At 55.1% G+C, this 16,374-nt stretch overlaps 1 protein-coding gene across 5 annotated transcripts in view; it reads left to right on the top strand.

Annotated features, from left to right (window-relative positions):
- Positions 1–9,277, top strand: part of UBR4 (ubiquitin protein ligase E3 component n-recognin 4) — a 105,022-nt gene extending 95,745 nt beyond the window's left edge. For all 5 annotated transcript variants that reach the window (XM_064730776.1, XM_064730775.1, XM_064730774.1 and 2 more), the window contains 4 exons: positions 2,078–2,302; positions 7,203–7,293; positions 8,101–8,263; positions 8,865–9,277. In XM_064730776.1, the coding sequence (XP_064586846.1) occupies positions 2,078–2,302; positions 7,203–7,293; positions 8,101–8,263; positions 8,865–8,929 (544 nt within the window). In that variant the 3' untranslated portion in view covers positions 8,930–9,277. The remainder of the gene's footprint in view (positions 1–2,077; positions 2,303–7,202; positions 7,294–8,100; positions 8,264–8,864) is intronic.
- The last annotated feature ends 7,097 nt before the right edge of the window (positions 9,278–16,374 follow it).

Genomic DNA, 16,374 nt, shown 5'->3' with positions numbered 1-16,374 from the left:
TTGTTAAGGATTTGCATTGTTGGGAGTGAAGCCTGGACATGCCGGATAACAGGGAACCTATTGAGTAAAAGCAATTGGGAATTAGCTTCTCTTTCCATTCTAGATGTAATTATTACCTCTGGGGTGAGCAACAGGGTTATTACATTAAAGAAACTCTGCCAGCTTAATTTTCTCCTGAGCAGGCAGAAGAGACACTGCGATGAAATAATTGTTAGTTGAAAACTTAACCCTGATACAGTTTTATTCAGTGTTCAAATAACACAGGTTTGTTTCCAGATTTGACATCCTGGAGGAGGGTTCAGGTCCACCAGATTTTCCTGATATTTTCAATTTTTTTGGGAGGTTACCATTATTATTTTTGCCAATCAACAGCAGTGCATTGGCACTGCACTGAGGCTGTGTGGCCACATCCATGGGCACCCAGATGCTTTGGAATACATGAGCTGGTTCAGATCCTGCAGAAATGGGCTGCCCATGTCTATCCTCTACTGGAGGAGTTAGATATTAGTAAGTAATACTAATTAGATGAGGATATAAATATTAAAATACACACCAAGGTCACTCCAAATGCAGTGCAGTGAAATCCCTCTCACTTTCCCGCCTGGAACTAATCAAGGTTTTGGCTGTAATACAATTTGTCTTTTGTTTTTAATATCTATCTCCAGATCCCTGTGCTATTGTTTTCCCAATCCTTTGGGAGACAAATAAATGGAACTATTTGTTTCATCTTGTTAGGCTGCTGTTGGCACCACAGAGCCCAGAACCCGCTGGGCAGACGTGGAAAAAAAAGCCTTCTGTACTTCCCAGACAGAATTTTTAATATTAAATGGAGAAAATAAAGAGCTACTACTTGGCTCCCAGCTGCATCTTTTAGCAGATGAAAAGGTCACACAGCCCTGACAGCTTCATCTGCTGGGATGCTGCTTGATGCCTGACAGGGAGGGTTTATCTCACTGCAGAGTCACAGGTCTGGCCTGGCTGGCGGCCTCTGCCTGCTGCAGGAGAGCCACACATGTGGCAAAGGGTGATGCAGCTTCCCAAAGTCTCCTGTGACACGTGCTTTGCACTGTCACCCCTGGGCTGTCAGGACTCCTGGGGCACTGGAGCTCTGAGGGAAAGGAGGAAAAGGATAAAATATTTATATAAGCTGGCAGTAAAGTGCAGTGTCTTTAGGTTTGAATTTGGCCTGTGTCTTCCCTGGGGTTGCTTTTGCAGTAGAGGAATTTTATAAATGGATCCAGGTGTGGCTGCAGGAGCTGCAGTGGCTGTGGGGTGTCCCATGGGAGTTGGCACCACTCATCTTTTTCTCAGAAAAGGGGAAATATTCCTCTACAGTGGTGTTACCTTCCATGGGGCACTGGCAGCTGTTTGGCAAACCTTTAGTGCCACCCACAACTCCAAGGAAAATGTGTTTGCTTCACTGGGAAAAGGTCCTCAGCCAGGGAGGAGTTTGGAGGAAGCTGGTGGTGCCCACTGGGAGAAAATCTTTAACCAGGGGAAGAATTTAGGAAAAGCTGGTGGTGCCCACTGAGAGAAAATCTTTAACCAGGGGAAGAATTTAGGAAGAGCTGGTGGTGCCCACTGGGAGCAAATCAACCAGGGATGAGTTTGGAGGAAGCTGGTGGTGCCCATTGGGAGAAAATCCTCAGCCAGGGGAAGAATTTGGGAAAAGCTGGTGGTGCCCACTGAGAGAAAATCTTTAACCAGGGGAAGAATTTAGGAAAAGCTGGTGGTGCCCACTGGGAACAAAGCCTTAGCCAGGGGGTGGATTTGGGGTAAGCTGGTGGTGCCCAGCTGTCTGCCTGTGCAGGGGCAGCACCCAGGGCTCCAGGGGGGCAGAGGCTGAGCCCCTGGAGCTGAGCCCAGGCTGAGCCCCTGGAGCTGAGCAGAGGCTGAGCCCCCTGGAGCTGGGGAGCACAGGCTGAGCCCCTGGAGCTGGAGCTGAGCCCCTGGAGCTGAGCCCCTGGAGCTGGAGCTGAGCCCCTGGAGCTGGAGCTGGGGAGCACAGGCTGAGCCCCTGGAGCTGGAGCTGAGCCCCTGGAGCTGAGCAGCCTCTGAGGCTCTCTGTGTGTTGCAGGACCCGGGCGACGTCGCGGGAGGAGAAGAACCTGCAGAGCTTCCTGGAGCAGCCCCGGGAGAAGTGGGTGGAGAGCGCCTTCGAGGTGGACGGGCCCCACTACTACACCGTGCTGGCCCTGCACGTGTGTCCCCCCGAGCGCTGGCGCGCCATCCGCGGGGACATCCTGCGCCGCCTGCTCGTCACCGCCCACGCGCGCGTGGTGTCCCCGGGAGGGGCCAGCAGGTCAGTGCCACCCCGGCTGGGCACAGCACGGAGCACCATGGGCACTGGAACAGGCACAGAGCCACTGGGGTCACTGTCACAGAGCCACTCGTGTCACTGTCACAGAGCCACTGGGGTCACTGTCACAGAGCACCATGGGCACTGGAACAGGCACAGAGCCACTGGGGTCACTGTCACAGAGCTGCTCGTGTCACTGGCACAGGGCTTATGTCACTGGCACAGGCACAGAGCCACTCGTGTCACTGTCACAGAGCCATTGGGGTCACTGGCACAGAGCCACTCGTGTCACTGTCACAGAGCCATTGGGGTCACTGGCACAGAGCTGCTCATGTCACTGTCACAGAGCCCCATGGGGCACAGGCACACAGCTTGTGTCACTCAGAGCCACTCATGTCACTGGCACTGGCACAGAGCCACTCGTGTCACTGTCACAGAGCCCCACAGGCCACTGGCACTGTCACAGAGCCACTGGGGTCACTGGCACTGCCACAGAGCCACTCGTGTTATTGTTACACCTGCCCATGTCACCGTCACAGAGCCCCACGGGGCACAGGCACAGAGCCACTCATGACACTGACACACCCACTCATGTCACCGTCAGAGAGCCACTTGTGTCATTGTCACACCCACTTGCGTCATGTCGCACCCACTCATGTCACTGTTACAGAGCCACTGGGTCACTGTCAGAGAGCCACTTGTGTCACCATCACAGAGCCACTGGGGTCACTGTCACACCCACTCCTGCCATTGTCACAGAGCCACTTGTGTTACTTTCACAGAGCCACTCGTGTCACTGTCACATTCACTGGTGTCACTGTCCCACCTGTTCATGTCACAGCCCCACTCACAGCCGATGGAGTGTGTGTAGTTTACACCAGGTTTTAGCCCCTCTGAGTAACCTTTGCACTCAGGGTTGTGGAGCTGCACAGTCCCAGCCTGGCTTGGCTTGGGAGGGACCCTGAAACCCCCTCAGTGCCACCCCCTGCCATGGCCTGGGGACACCCCCAGAGCCCAGGGACACCCCAACAGCCCAGGGACACCAGCACAGCCCAGGGACACCCCAACAGCCCAGGGACACCCCAACAGCCCAGGGACACCCAGCACAGCCCAGGGACACCCCAACAGCCCAGGGACACCCCCAGCACAGCCCAGGGACATCCCAACAGCCCAGGGACATCCCCAGCACAGCCCAGGTTGCTCCCATCCCTGCCCAGCCTGGCCCTGAGTGGCTGCAGCTGCCCCCCAGGGCTGCTCTGAGCAGGAGATTTCCTTCTGGAGTGGATCAATGAGCTGATCCATGGAAATGAAGCTTTTCCCTCTTCCTCCCCCAGCTCAGCACTCAGCCATGAGCTGTCTGAGCTGTGCCTCATCCCTGTTTGCCTCCCTAAGGAAGCTCCTTCTGGGCCCTTTTGATCAGTGCTCCAGCCTCCCTCAAATAGAAAAATAGAAATAGAAGTCAAATGGCATTGCTTTTTAAAAAGAAAAAAATCAATAGCAGCTGTCAGGCACTTGAAGCACAAGAATAAGTGTCTGTGCCTGCCTGACAAAGGCACAATATTGCCAGAGAGGGAAAGGGAATTCCAGTTTCTGAAAGGATGATTTGAAATAGCTGTCATAATTAGGAATCAATTCATTATTATTCTAAGTCGCCTTAAAGGGCATTTCTATGCTGATGACATTAATTAGGTGTTTGATAAAGTCATTCCATTGTAGTTGCACAAACCCAGCATGAACCAGTGCTCGTGGAAAAGGCAGAGAGCCCTGGAAGGGCTCCTCCATTGATCCCTGTGCTGCTTTCAGCCTCCCCTGGCTGCTGTTTCCCATTTCCTGGGGGTCTGACAGAGCCAGGGCATGGCCTGGAGCCTCAGGGGGTGCAGCAGAGCTAAGGCCAGGGTGGGTTTGCTGCTTTTTAAACCTCCCTGGATGTTCTGTTCCTTCCCCAAGCACAGGTGCTGCAATAAAAGCACACTGGAACAGGCAGAGCCTGGAACTTCCAGCTAAAGCATCCAATGTCTGGAATTTCAGGGGAGCACACTCAGAAACAGTGCTCAGGAATTATGTCAAGGTTTATTCAAGGGCTTTCTTTAATCTCTGCAGACTAAGGGAGCACAAAGCCTCCCTCTGATAAAGCCTCTCAGAAACAGCAATATGGCAGTTCTGATTTCCAAGCTCTGTGCTTATTTATTCTTGTGGAAAATCAGGAAGAGGGTGATGGATGGTGAAAGGCTCTGCAGATAAGTGCCAATATCTTGAATTTGTAGGCTGAGGCAGAGAGGAAGCCACTGCTCTGACACCAGGGTAATGTCTGCATGCAAAGCATTAAAATTAGCATTCCATGTTCAGGGTGTTGGCTGGGAGCAGCTCCATTCCCAGAGCACTGGGGTGAGGGCTGGGGACACCCAAGGACTCACTGCTACCTGTGCATCTTAAAAAGGGACAGGAACCACTGCAGGAACCCCAGAGCATCTTAAAAAGGGACAGGAACCACTGCAGGAACCCCCAGTGCATCTTAAAAAGGGACAGGAACCACTGCAGGAACCCCAGAGCATCTTAAAAAGGGACAGGAACCACTGCAGGAACCCCCAGTGCTTCTCCAAAAAGCTGAGGATCTGCTGATCTGAACCCTCCTGTAAATCCTGGGAAAGGCAGGAAGGCTCTCGTTCCCTCATCCCAAGGCAGCAAATCCCACCCCTGGGGAGGTGCCCATGCAGCTCCTCAGCTGGGCCAGCCAGGGTCACAGATTTGGGGAGAATTGAGCCAAAAAGGGCTTCTGGCTCTGCCAGGAGGGTGGAACCACAGGAACCAGGGGGAGATGTTCAGCACCTCCCTTGTTTTGGAAATACTTCCTATTTAAACCCAAAGATGAAATTCCCAGAATGGATCCCAGTTCTGGGATTTTGTAAATACAATTTACAGATCCCAAAGAAGTGATTCATGCATTTATTGTTACTGAACCACAAATTCTAGCTAAAAAATGCTGGTTTTCAGTGTAGCTTTCATCTGGAATTGGGAGGAAAAGCCCATTTTGGTTGTTTTCCCTTTGCTCCCCACTGTGCCCTCTCTCACACACCCCAGAGGGAAGGCAGGCTTGCCCAGAGTGTGGCTTTGTCTTTGTCCTGTCCAGCTGCAGGAGTGAACCCAGCAGCTCCTGCATGGAGCAGCTGCTCCTCAAGGTAACTCCCAGCCCTAACCCACAAGGGCCTTTTAGTTTTCAATTAAAGGAGCAGACTGCAATTAGATCAAACCCATTGACATGAAAGGAGAAGTCTGGCTTGCAGGATTTGGGAGGCCAGAATTAGCCTCGCTCAGAATTCTCTTCATCCCGTGGAAATTTAGTCACCTTTACTAATTGGTTTTCCTTTAAATAATTAAGCTGAGCTGCCTGAGCAGGCTGCCACCTACTCAGATGTCTGTTTTAAGGCACACACACACAAACTGAGCCTTTTAATAAGAGCAGCACAGTGTTCATTTTTTCCCCTGGAAGAGCCCAGGCTGGGGCAGTTGCAGTGGGAGCTCCTGTTTGTGTTGTGACTCCTGCGTGCACAAAAAATGGATTTTTGTTTTTCCAAAGCTCTGGAGTGTTGAGCAGGAAGCAGCACATGATGGGGCAGATGTACCTGAGCAGCACAGGCACAGAAATTCCAAAGCCATGAGAGCTGCTGGCAGGAGGCTCCTCCTTGCCAGAACCTGTTTGTGATTAATCCTGCAGACTTTGGGAGCTGCTGTCCCAGCACAGCTCTGCACCTTTTAGGGCATTCCTGCTGCTCCAAACCCAGGTGCTGGATTTCCAGAAGTCCTTTCCTGGCAGGAGAATAACCAAGGATATATTAAATGGAAAATCCTCCATTTCTTCTAGGACAAGAGATTTCCCTCAGAGTCTTGCAGAAATGCTTTTATGAGTTGGAAGCACAAAGCTGTTGTGTCATTGCTACCCCCTGGATTTGGTCATTCCTTCAGGAATCTGCTGCAGTGACACACAAACAAGGGCTGTACATTGTTTTTTCCCATTTTGCTGTTGATTTCCTGTGTAGTCTCAGCCCTTCAGTTCCTCTGTGCTCGTTTCCCTGCTTGGAAGGGGGTTTGGCTGGCAGAGCTGCCCTGGAGCAGAGGGGGAGCCCAGAGAGCCCCAGGTGCCCAAAGCTGCCTGGAACACCCAGCCAGGCTCACTGAGAGCCCTCCCTGCTGTCACTGCTGGGCTCTGGCTGCTCCAGGGGGTACCAAAGCCCCATGAGCTTGGGTTTGTTGTTGCTGGAATGGCTCCCAATGTATTAGAAAGTCTCTTTTTCCCAGCCCCATGCTCAAAGAAAAAGTCGAGATTCCTCAGCTCTGCTTTTCAAGGTTGTTTATTTTCTCTTATCTGTTCCATTCTTTCTCTGACCTGCTGAGATCTGTCCAGCAGGTCAGTTTGTGGCACAGTGACACCCTTGTGGTGGTGTTGGCTTTTTATACTAAGAACTACATGTACTTAATTTACAATAATTTTCCAATACCTATCACCTATGTTAGACAGTCTGTCTCTATTCTAAACAAATCAATCAGTGTCACCATCCCAGCAGAAGATGGAGGACAAGAAGAAAAAGGAGAAAGACAGGACATGCCCACATCCCTCCATCTTGCCTCCTGAACCCCCATTCTAAATCCCACAAAATTCTATTTTTTCACCCTGTGATAAACTCACTATCATTCTACTCAGAGTCTTGTGGCTTGTAACTCCTCACACAAAGTTGGTGATTGTTTCCATGGGCTAAAACCAAAGGCACGGGTGTTTGTGACTCTGTGCCAAGGTCTCTGAGCCCCTGCCAGGGTCTGGAGCCTCCAGGGCAGCCAGAGGGGTGCCCTGGGTTCCCCACCATGACAGAATGGTTATCTGAGTGATAACTGGCCTGCTTTCCCTCCCCAGGCTGACAGACAAGGCAGTGAAGGAATACGCCACGTACCGCTCGGGGCTGCTCTTCTGGGCCCTCGTGGATCTCATCTACAACATGTTCAAGGTAAGGAGAGCCTGCAGCTCCTCTGCAGCACCTCCAGCTCAGCCCCACTTCAGCCTTCCTACCTGAGCCATGCCATGAGCTTGGAATAGAAATCAAAATTTGAAACTCTGTTCTCCAAGGTCCTTGGGAACGAAACTTCACAGGATCCCAGCATGGTTTGGGTGGGAAGGGACCTTAAAGCCCATCCAGTGCCACCCCTGCCATGGCAGGGACACCCCCACTGTCCCAGGCTGCTCCCAGCCCTGCCCAGCCTGGCCTTGGGCACTGCCAGGGATCCAGGGGCAGCCCCAGCTGCTCTGGGCACCTGTGCCAGGGCTGCCCACCCTGCCAGGGAAGGGTTTTTCCTTCTTTTCCTTCTGCACCTTGTAAAAGCAGAAAGGCCACCAGAAGCTGCCTGTGCTCATTGCAGCCCTTGCAGTTCAGTAGCTGAAGAACTGAGAGGCTCCTCCAGCTGGCAGCACTCCTGTTCTGTGTATTTATTTACTTTTCCTGTTCATTGTTTATGGAAGGAAGGACATTCCAGGCCGTGCCAAGGTAATGGGTGAGAAGGGAGCCAGGGACAGACAGAAACCTGCAGCTCGCAGAGAGGGCTCAGTGCTGAGGGTGAGAGAATGCCTGGGACCTTGTTTCATCCTGCAGAAAAGGATCATGAAGTTGCAGTCGGGGAATTTCCTCCTCTCTTGGTTGTTTGCAGGAGCCAGGGATGGAAATCCAGGAGCAATGAGAGAAGGCACCAGGGTTTGCAGTAATTCTTTTTTTAATTAACTCATTCTTTTGGCCTGATTTGGTGTGTTTGTGCCCTGCCAGAAGGTGCCTACCAGTAACACAGAGGGAGGCTGGTCCTTCTCTCTGGCTGAGTTCATCAGACACAACGACATGCCCATCCACGAGGCTGCAGACAAGGCCCTGAAAACCTTCCAGGAGGAGTTCATGCCAGTGGAAACGTTTTCTGAGTTTTTGGATGTGGCTGGTGAGTGTTTGCCTGACCTTTTATAGGCTGCCTTGTGCAGCTGGTGAGTGCAGCCAGCAGCATTCCTGACACTGCTGCAGCTGCTGGGGAGGGGAAGGGAGAGGAGGATCAGGGTCCCAAACTGCTGGGACACACACCTGAGGCAGGAGAACCTCCCCCTGCCCTGTGACACATCTGGAGCACAGCTGGAGGCTGGTTTGGGGGTTCTGGGGCTGCTGAGCAGATGGGACCTGCAGCAGGTGGGTGCAGCCAGAGCTGCTCCCCCTGGCTTTTGGTGCCTCCGGGAGTCAGGAGATGCTGAAAACCTGCAGGGAAGCTGGAGCTGCTCTTGCCTCTCTCACAACCTGCCCCAGGCCAGTCTGTCACTGCCCAGCACAGGGAGCAGAGCTGGGGAGCCCCAGAGCAGCTCCACGTGGATTCAGTGCTTGATTCAATTCACATTTCAGTCCCTCCTGCTCGTGCACCCAGCAGGGTCTGCCCTGCTCGTGTCCAGCCCTAAAATAACCCTGCAGCTGTCAGTGCCTCACACAGGGCCCAGCACAGATCCCTGGGCAGGACCAACAGGGGCTGATCCTTCTCTTTTGCCTTCTTCTGTTCAAAGGACTCTTGTCAGAAATCAATGACCCCGACAGCTTCCTGCAGGACCTCCTGAACTCCATCCCCTGAGCTGCCAGCACGGAGAAGCTTTGGGCACTGCTTGCCTTCCACCCTCTGTGTCCCTCCTCGTGCAGTCTGTCCCTTTCCCAAGGAGTGCTGCAGTTTTTTGTTGGAATATTTTTTGTTTTGTTTTCCTTTTTTTTGTTTTGTTTTGTTTTTTATTTTCTACAATTTTTTCTTCATGGAGTGATTTGAAATTTAGATTTGTTTTATCTTGTGTTTCAGCGCTTCTATCTGTAAAGCCTTGTGCATTCAAAGCTGTTTGAAAGAACTTGTACAGAGAGGAATCCAAACCAGTAAATCCTAATGCTTTAGTGTGCACCTCTTTGAAGTTAAATAAACAGAACAAATGGGTAAGATGGGCTTGAGTAGTGCTTGAACCAGGAGTGTCAAGGTGTTCCTCACATTTCCCTGCAGAGCTGCTGCTCTGTCCAGCCCTGGGAGCCCCAGGGAGCAGCTGGGCACTGCCTGCAGCCCTGGCAGGGTCTGAGTGGGGCTGGAGCCTCAGGGCTCTGCAAGGAGCCTTCCCTTCCCTTCCCTTCCCTTCCCTTCCCTTCCCTTCCCTTCCCTTCCCTTCCCTTCCCTTCCCTTCCCTTCCCTTCCCTTCCCTTCCCTTCCCTTCCCTTCCCTTCCCAAACCTTCCCAAACCTTCCCAAACCTTCCCAAACCTTCCCAAACCTTCCCAAACCTTCCCTTCCCAAACCTTCCCAAACCTTCCCAAACCTTCCCAAACCTTCCCTTCCCAAACCTTCCCAAACCTTCCCTTCCCAAACCTTCCCAAACCTTCCCAAACCTTCCCAAACCTTCCCAAACCTTCCCTTCCCAAACCTTCCCAAACCTTCCCAAACCTTCCCAAACCTTCCCTTCCCAAACCTTCCAAACCTTCCCTTCCCAAACCTTCCCAAACCTTCCCAAACCTTCCCAAACCTTCCCAAACCTTCCCAAACCTTCCCTTCCCAAACCTTCCCTTCCCAAACCTTCCCTTCCCTTCCCTTCCCAAACCTTCCCTTCCCAAACCTTCCCTTCCCAAACCTTCCCAAACCTTCCCAAACCTTCCCAAACCTTCCCTTCCCAAACCTTCCCTTCCCAAACCTTCCCAAACCTTCCCTTCCTCAGTTCTGCTGACACCTGGTGAGGCTGCAATCCAATAAAGCTTCCCTGGCTTCCTCATCTCTGTTTGAACTTGAATTCCCCAGCACAGCCCTAGCCCAGAAATAACAATAATAACAATGATAATAATAATTTAGAGGCTGAACAACTCCCCAGCCCTTTGGTGCCTGGTGTTGGTGCTGGGATTGGCAATTAGCAGAGGGGTGAAGGTGCAGTGTTTGTGTTCTCACCTCTGGGCTGGTGTCACCCCTGGCAGCTGCAGCTGGGCAGGAACTGCCCCAGGGCTCTGCTTGGTGCCCACAGGGGCTGGGGCAGGGCAGGAACTGCCCCAGGGCTCTGCTTGGTGCCCCAGAGGGGCTGGGGCAGGGCAGGAACTGCCCCAGGGCTCTGCTTGGTGCCCCAGAGGGGCTGGGGCAGGGCAGGAACTGCCCCAAGGGCTCTGCTTGGTGCCCAGAGGGGCTGGGGCAGGGCAGGAACTGCCCCAAGGGCTCTGCTTGGTGCCCACAGGGGCTGGGCAGGGCAGGAACTGCCCCAGGGGCTCTGCTTGGTGCCCACAGGGGCTGGGGCAGGGCAGGAACTGCCCCAGGGCTCTGCTTGGTGCCCCACAAGGGCTGGGGCAGGGCAGGAACTGCCCCAGGGGCTTTGCTCAGTGCCCCAGAGGGGCTGGGGCAGGGCAGGAACTGCCCCAAGGGCTCTGCTTGGTGCCCACAGGGGCTGGGCAGGAACTGCCCCAGGGGCTTTGCTCAGTGCCCCAGAGGGGCTGGGGCAGGGCAGGAACTGCCCCAGGGCTCTGCTTGGTGCCCACAGGGGCTGGGCAGGAACTGCCCCAGGGCTCTGCTTGGTGCCCGCAGGGGCTGGGCAGGAACTGCCCCAGGGCTTTGCTCAGTGCCCCACAGGGGCTGGCAGGGCTGGAACTGCCCCAGGGGCTTTGCTCAGTGCCCCACAGGGGCTGGGCAGGGCAGGAACTGCCCCAGGGGCTTTGCTCAGTGCCCCAGAGGGGCTGGGGCAGGGCAGGAACTGCCCCAGGGCTCTGCTTGGTGCCCCAGAGGGGCTGGGGCAGGGCAGGAACTGCCCCAAGGGCTCTGCTTGGTGCCCACAGGGGCTGGGCTGGGCAGGAACTGCCCCAAGGGCTTTGCTCAGTGCCCCACAGGGGCTGGGGCAGGGCTGGTGCCTCTGCCTGGCCCTGGGAGTGCAGGAGGGGCTGCTGTGGATTTGGCTCTTGGAGCAGCAGCCCTGCCCCTCTGCTGCCCTGAAGCACAGCAGAGAGCAGGCACAGCTCTGGGGGAGCCCTGCAGAGCCAACAGAACCTGCTCCAAACCGAGCTGGGCTGCTCAGGGTGGCTGGGACAGCGTCACTGGGGCAGCCTGGGCAGTGCCAAAGCCCCCAGAGGTGCCCCCGTGCTGGGAGCAGCCCCCAGAGCCTGGGCTGTGGGGCTCTGCTGCCCAGGGCTCTCAGCACGGTCAGGACTGAGCCCTCACCGTGTTCTGGCTCTGCCGTTTGTGGAACAGGGCTGGGGAAGGTGTGGGAGCTGCAGGAGCACCAGGCTGCCTTCCTGCCTCCCTTCCTTCCTGCCAGAGCGGCTCTGGTGCCTGCAGCCACAGTCTGGGGGTGCCCAGGGCAGCTGGGTTGGCTCCCTTGGCTCCTGCCAAAGGAAACCCCCTGAGCAGCCCAGGGGCTTTGGCACTGCCCAGGCTGCCCCAGTGATGCTGTCCCAGCCACCCTGAGCAGCCCAGCTCGGTTTGGAGCAGGTTCTGTTGGCTCTGCAGGGCTCCCCCAGAGCTGTGCCTGCTCTCTGCTGTGCTTCAGGGCAGCAGAGGGGCAGGGCTGCTGCTCCAAGAGCCAAATCCACAGCAGCCCCTCCTGCACTCCCAGGGCCAGGCAGGGAGCCCAGCACAGCCCAGGCTGGGAATCCACTTGTGGCTGTGCCCTCTTGTGCTGGCCCAGATCTCCTGTCGGATTCAGGAGCTGCAGGAGCTCCCAGCAGGCAAACCCAGGGTTCCTCCCTCAGCTGGGGCAGAGCCTCAGAGCTCCCAGCAGCACAACCTGGGCCCTGCTCAGCATCAGGGACACTGAGGAGGCAGCACCTCAGAGGCAGCTTTGGAACTGCTCTTGCCAAAGCTCCCCAGAGCTGTCCTGGGTGCTCTGCAGAGGCCCACAGATGGATTTTGGATAATAAATGGATAATAAAGGTGGTGCAAGCAGTGGCTCCCTGCCCAGGGCTGTGGTTTAGGGCTGGAGAGAAGGAGGGAACATCCTGAGAGTGCTGGGGAGCAGAAGGGGCTGGGAGGGACTGAGGGTGACAATAACGCCCCCAGCACAGGTGGGGAGGGACGAGAACAAAGGGAAGTGCTCTGGGAAGTTCAGCTGGTCCAGGCCACACTGAGAGGCTCCAACGTTCTCAGTGCTGCACAAAGGCTCCAAAATCCCCTGGGCTGGGGCTGCGAGGTCAGCAAAGACTTTGGGGAGTTTGTGACTTTAATTAGGAATAAGAATACTGAGGGGAAATGCCTCAGAATGGGTGAAATTACTCAAAGTGATGAGCTGAGCAATGAGCTGAACAACAGAGAGTCAACCCCCTCTCCAAAAAAATTAATTTATTTGCCAGAGACATTATATGGGGGAAAGAAGCCCTTGGTGGTGCAGGAGAGGCTGGGTGAGCTGTGGGGTTGCTTTGAACCTGACTGTGGGCAGCAGCTCCCCGAATTTCTGACATCCCTGCGCTGGGTTGGGCTCCAGCATTTAATTAATGGGGGCTTAATTAACCGTGGGGAGAGCAGGGACCTGCTGCCCCCCCAGCTGCTGAGGTGACACAGAGCCCTGAGCTCCCCTGGCTGCTTTCCCTGCCCTGAAATTCCCTTTCCCAGCTCAGAGCCTGCCCTGCCCCTCTGCCCTCCAAACTCTCCTGTTTGTCTCTGCAATTCCCCAGAAATGTTTTCAGACCAGCAGGGCTGGAGCTGCTGCCCATAAACACAGCGAGTTCCAGTGCCACCAAACATCCCCTGGGCTTTTTCCAGTGGAGGAAAAGGAATTTCCTCCCTGGACCTGAGTCTGTGGCACCTTCCAGGACACAGCAGGACTCGAGTGGGGACGCAGTGGGGACATCCTGCAGTGCCCCAGCCCTGGATGGAATCCCACATTTTCCTCCAGGTTCTGCAGGATTGATTGATGGGCTGGCCGTGCTGCAGGAGCCTGCAGGCCCTGGGTGCACACAGGGAATCCTGCAGGGTGAATCCTGAAGGGAAATCCTGCAAGGTGAATCCTGCATGGCTCCCTTCTCTCAGGTTTTTGGTTGTTCATTGCTGCCCCCAGATGTGCAGGGTGTCTCTGTTTCTGTCTTTGTTTCAGCCTGCACAGCTGAAGAACGAGTCTGGACTCTTCACTTTTCTGTCTTGAAGTTGTTTATTAATTTTATCTATAAAATTTTCTTTCTGCCCAGCTGAGATCTGCTCAGCCAGGCAGCCACAGGCACTCTGTGTTGTCCTTTTATACTACAAACTACCTATAACATATTTACACTTAATTCCCAATACCTATCACCTATGTTAGACAGTGAGCTTCTACTCTAGACCAATCCCAAAGTGCCAACATCACTGCAGAAAATGGAGAACAAGAAGAAGGAGAAAGGCTGGACATGCCCAAGTTCCTCCATCTTGTCCCCATAACCCCCATACCAAAAATCCTAAAATCTACATTTTCACCCTGTGATCATTTTGTTATTATTCTGTTCAAACCTGTGTGACTTTCAGGTCCTCATACAAAGCTGGTAATTTGCTCCAGGGGTCACAATCACATCCCCAGGTGCTCTGGGCTGTGTGCCAGGGTCTCTGAGCCCCCCAGTGGGGTCCTGGACACCCAGAGGGATGCACTGAGCTCTGACCCCTCCCTTTGGGGCAGCCCAGGGCTGTTCCTGCTCAGCTCCCAGCCCAGGGACCCTCCAGGGACACAAAGGAGCTCAAAGGCCCCAACTCCAGGCTCCCGAATTCACTCCTGCGGTGCCCAGGCAGGTCTGGAGCTGCTCTGGGGAGCCCCCATGAGAGCCCCCCTGCAGCCCCAGGAGGCTCCCCAGGCACCCAGAGACCTGCTGAGGTTGGAAGGAGCCAGCCCTGGTCACGTTTCTGTTCCATGGGAGGAAAATCAGATTGGCCTCGACTCGTTTGCTGCACGGCCCCGTTCCCATCCAGGTGGGGCTGAGTCACAGCTCAGGTGTGAGCGATCAAGGATTGGGGATAAACAGCTCTGAGCTCACAGGAGGGCTGGAAAAGAGTCCTTGGTGCATTGAGGACAAAATCACCTCAGGGACGTCACCCCTGGCTCTCCAGGTTGGTGGGGAAATCCAGGGGCAGCCACCTGAGCCTCCAGGAATGGTCACTCCCTTCTTTCCAATAGGGAAAAATAATGATTAAATCCCTGTTTGCAGACTTCTGTTCAGGATTGATCCCAGCCCTTCACATCAGCAGCTGGGGAGGAACCAGCTCCAGCCCTTTATCCAAACCCTGGGATCAGCAGGGATCCCCCCCTCTCCCAGTCTGTCAGCAGGAGAAGCTTTTGGGGAAAATTCCCCATCAAATGGTGCAAAGCACACGTGGAGGGGAGGCCCCTGTGCTGTGCTTTCACCCCAGGCAGGTTGGGGACCTTCAGGCATTGTCCCCACAGAGGTTCTGGGGTGTGTGAGGAGCTCTGGATGTGCCTCTGGGAGGGTTTTATTTTCCTGGTGCTTGTTAAACTTTCCTGAGCAGGATCCTCCCGTGCTCGGTGCTGTTCCTGCAGGTCCCGGTGTGGAGTGGGAATCACAACCTCCCTCCTGTCCCACGGGGATTTTCTCCCTCACCCACAGAGCCCAGGGGGGATCAGACACGTTCCTGATCCTCACTCCTGGATGCTGCAGAGCCTTCCTGCCCCTTCCCTTCCCCCTGGGAGCACCAGGAGCTCACAGGGCTCCAAAATGCAGAGTTTTCCTTCTGGGAAGGAGGAAAGGAATCCCCGCCCCGGCGCTCCTCAGCCTGACTCAGGCTGGTCCCTTCCCTTGGGAACTCAGCCCTGTGTGGGTGAATCACGGGGTGCAGAGCCCAGGCAAGGCTGGAGCAGCCCTGGGGGACCCAGAGGTGTCCCTGGAGCTGAGGAGAGCTGGGAATGGAGGGAGAGCCCGGCCCTGCCCCTGCTGGCGCTGCTGCAGAGGGGAATGCGCTGGAATTGCTCTGCCCTGGAGAATCAGGGTAACACTGCCCTGCAGCCCTGCTCCAGTGGGTGTGTGGCATTAATCAGGGCAAATATTGAGTAGAAATTGGAAAAATTCAGGTGTTTGTGCTTTAAGCTCAGCTTTGACTTATGGAGAGAGGCTGAGCTTTAAAAATAAATAAACATCAAGAACATCATGTTTAGTCTTGGCTGCTCCTGCCAGGGATGTTGGGTCTGACTCCTTCCCCACCTTTCCCTGCAGTGCTTCCCCAAGGGAAAAAATGATAAAAAATTAAAACAAAAAATGATAAAAAATTATAGAAAATTAAAGGGAAAGGGAAAAATAATAAAAAATGAACCCAAAACTCAGCTGGATTTTCCACGGGGAAATGCTGCTGACCACGGGGCTCTGCAGGAGGATGAAGGAGATGTTTGGATTTGGGGCAGGGCAGGGACAGCCTCTCATTAAAGGGCTCTGGGCCCGAGTGCCTCAGAGGGAGATCCCTGCCCTAACGAAGATAACCCGATAATTGCTGTCATTAACCACAGCCCCGCTGGTGCTTTCCCAGGTGTGGTGCCAGCAGCGCCTCAGCCACCCCAGCACCTGCCCTGGGCACAGTCAGGGCTGGGATGGGGAATTGGGATGGGGATCGGGTTGGGGGATCGGGATGGGGGATCGGGATGGGGATGGGGGATTGAGATTGGGGATCGGGATGGGGAATTGGGATGGGGAATTGGGATGGGAAAGGGCTCAGGGTGGAGCCTGGAGCCCTCTGGGCTCGGCCCCAGTGACAGCCCCGTGCTCATCCCGTGCTCAGCCCGGGTGGGTTCGGGGCTGTCCCTGCGTGTCCCGGCCCGGAGCAGTTCGAGTTTCCCAGCTCGGTGTCCGTGTTTGGGACTCCCCGGGGCTCCATCCCCGCGGCTTCTCCCGGCCGCTCTTTTTAATCCCATTTAACGAGCGGACCCAGCAGCATCCTGTAATTATCGCTGGCGCTTGATGGGCAGCCAGCCCATGGCCAGGGGTGACACCGGGCACCGAGGGTGGCACCGGAGCCCCGCTCGCCGCCCCGGCCCCTCCTGCAGCCGCCTCTGCAGCTCCGGCCGGGGCTGCACCCGAGCTCCGACCCCGCGGAACCAGAGCGGGGAGCCGGGAAAGGCGGGAGGGAACC

This window comes from Zonotrichia leucophrys, chromosome 21, assembly GCF_028769735.1.
Source record: "Zonotrichia leucophrys gambelii isolate GWCS_2022_RI chromosome 21, RI_Zleu_2.0, whole genome shotgun sequence".
NCBI lineage: Eukaryota > Metazoa > Chordata > Aves > Passeriformes > Passerellidae > Zonotrichia > Zonotrichia leucophrys.
Note: the sequence above shows the minus strand (reverse complement) of the source record. Positions and strands in the feature narration are given on the sequence as shown.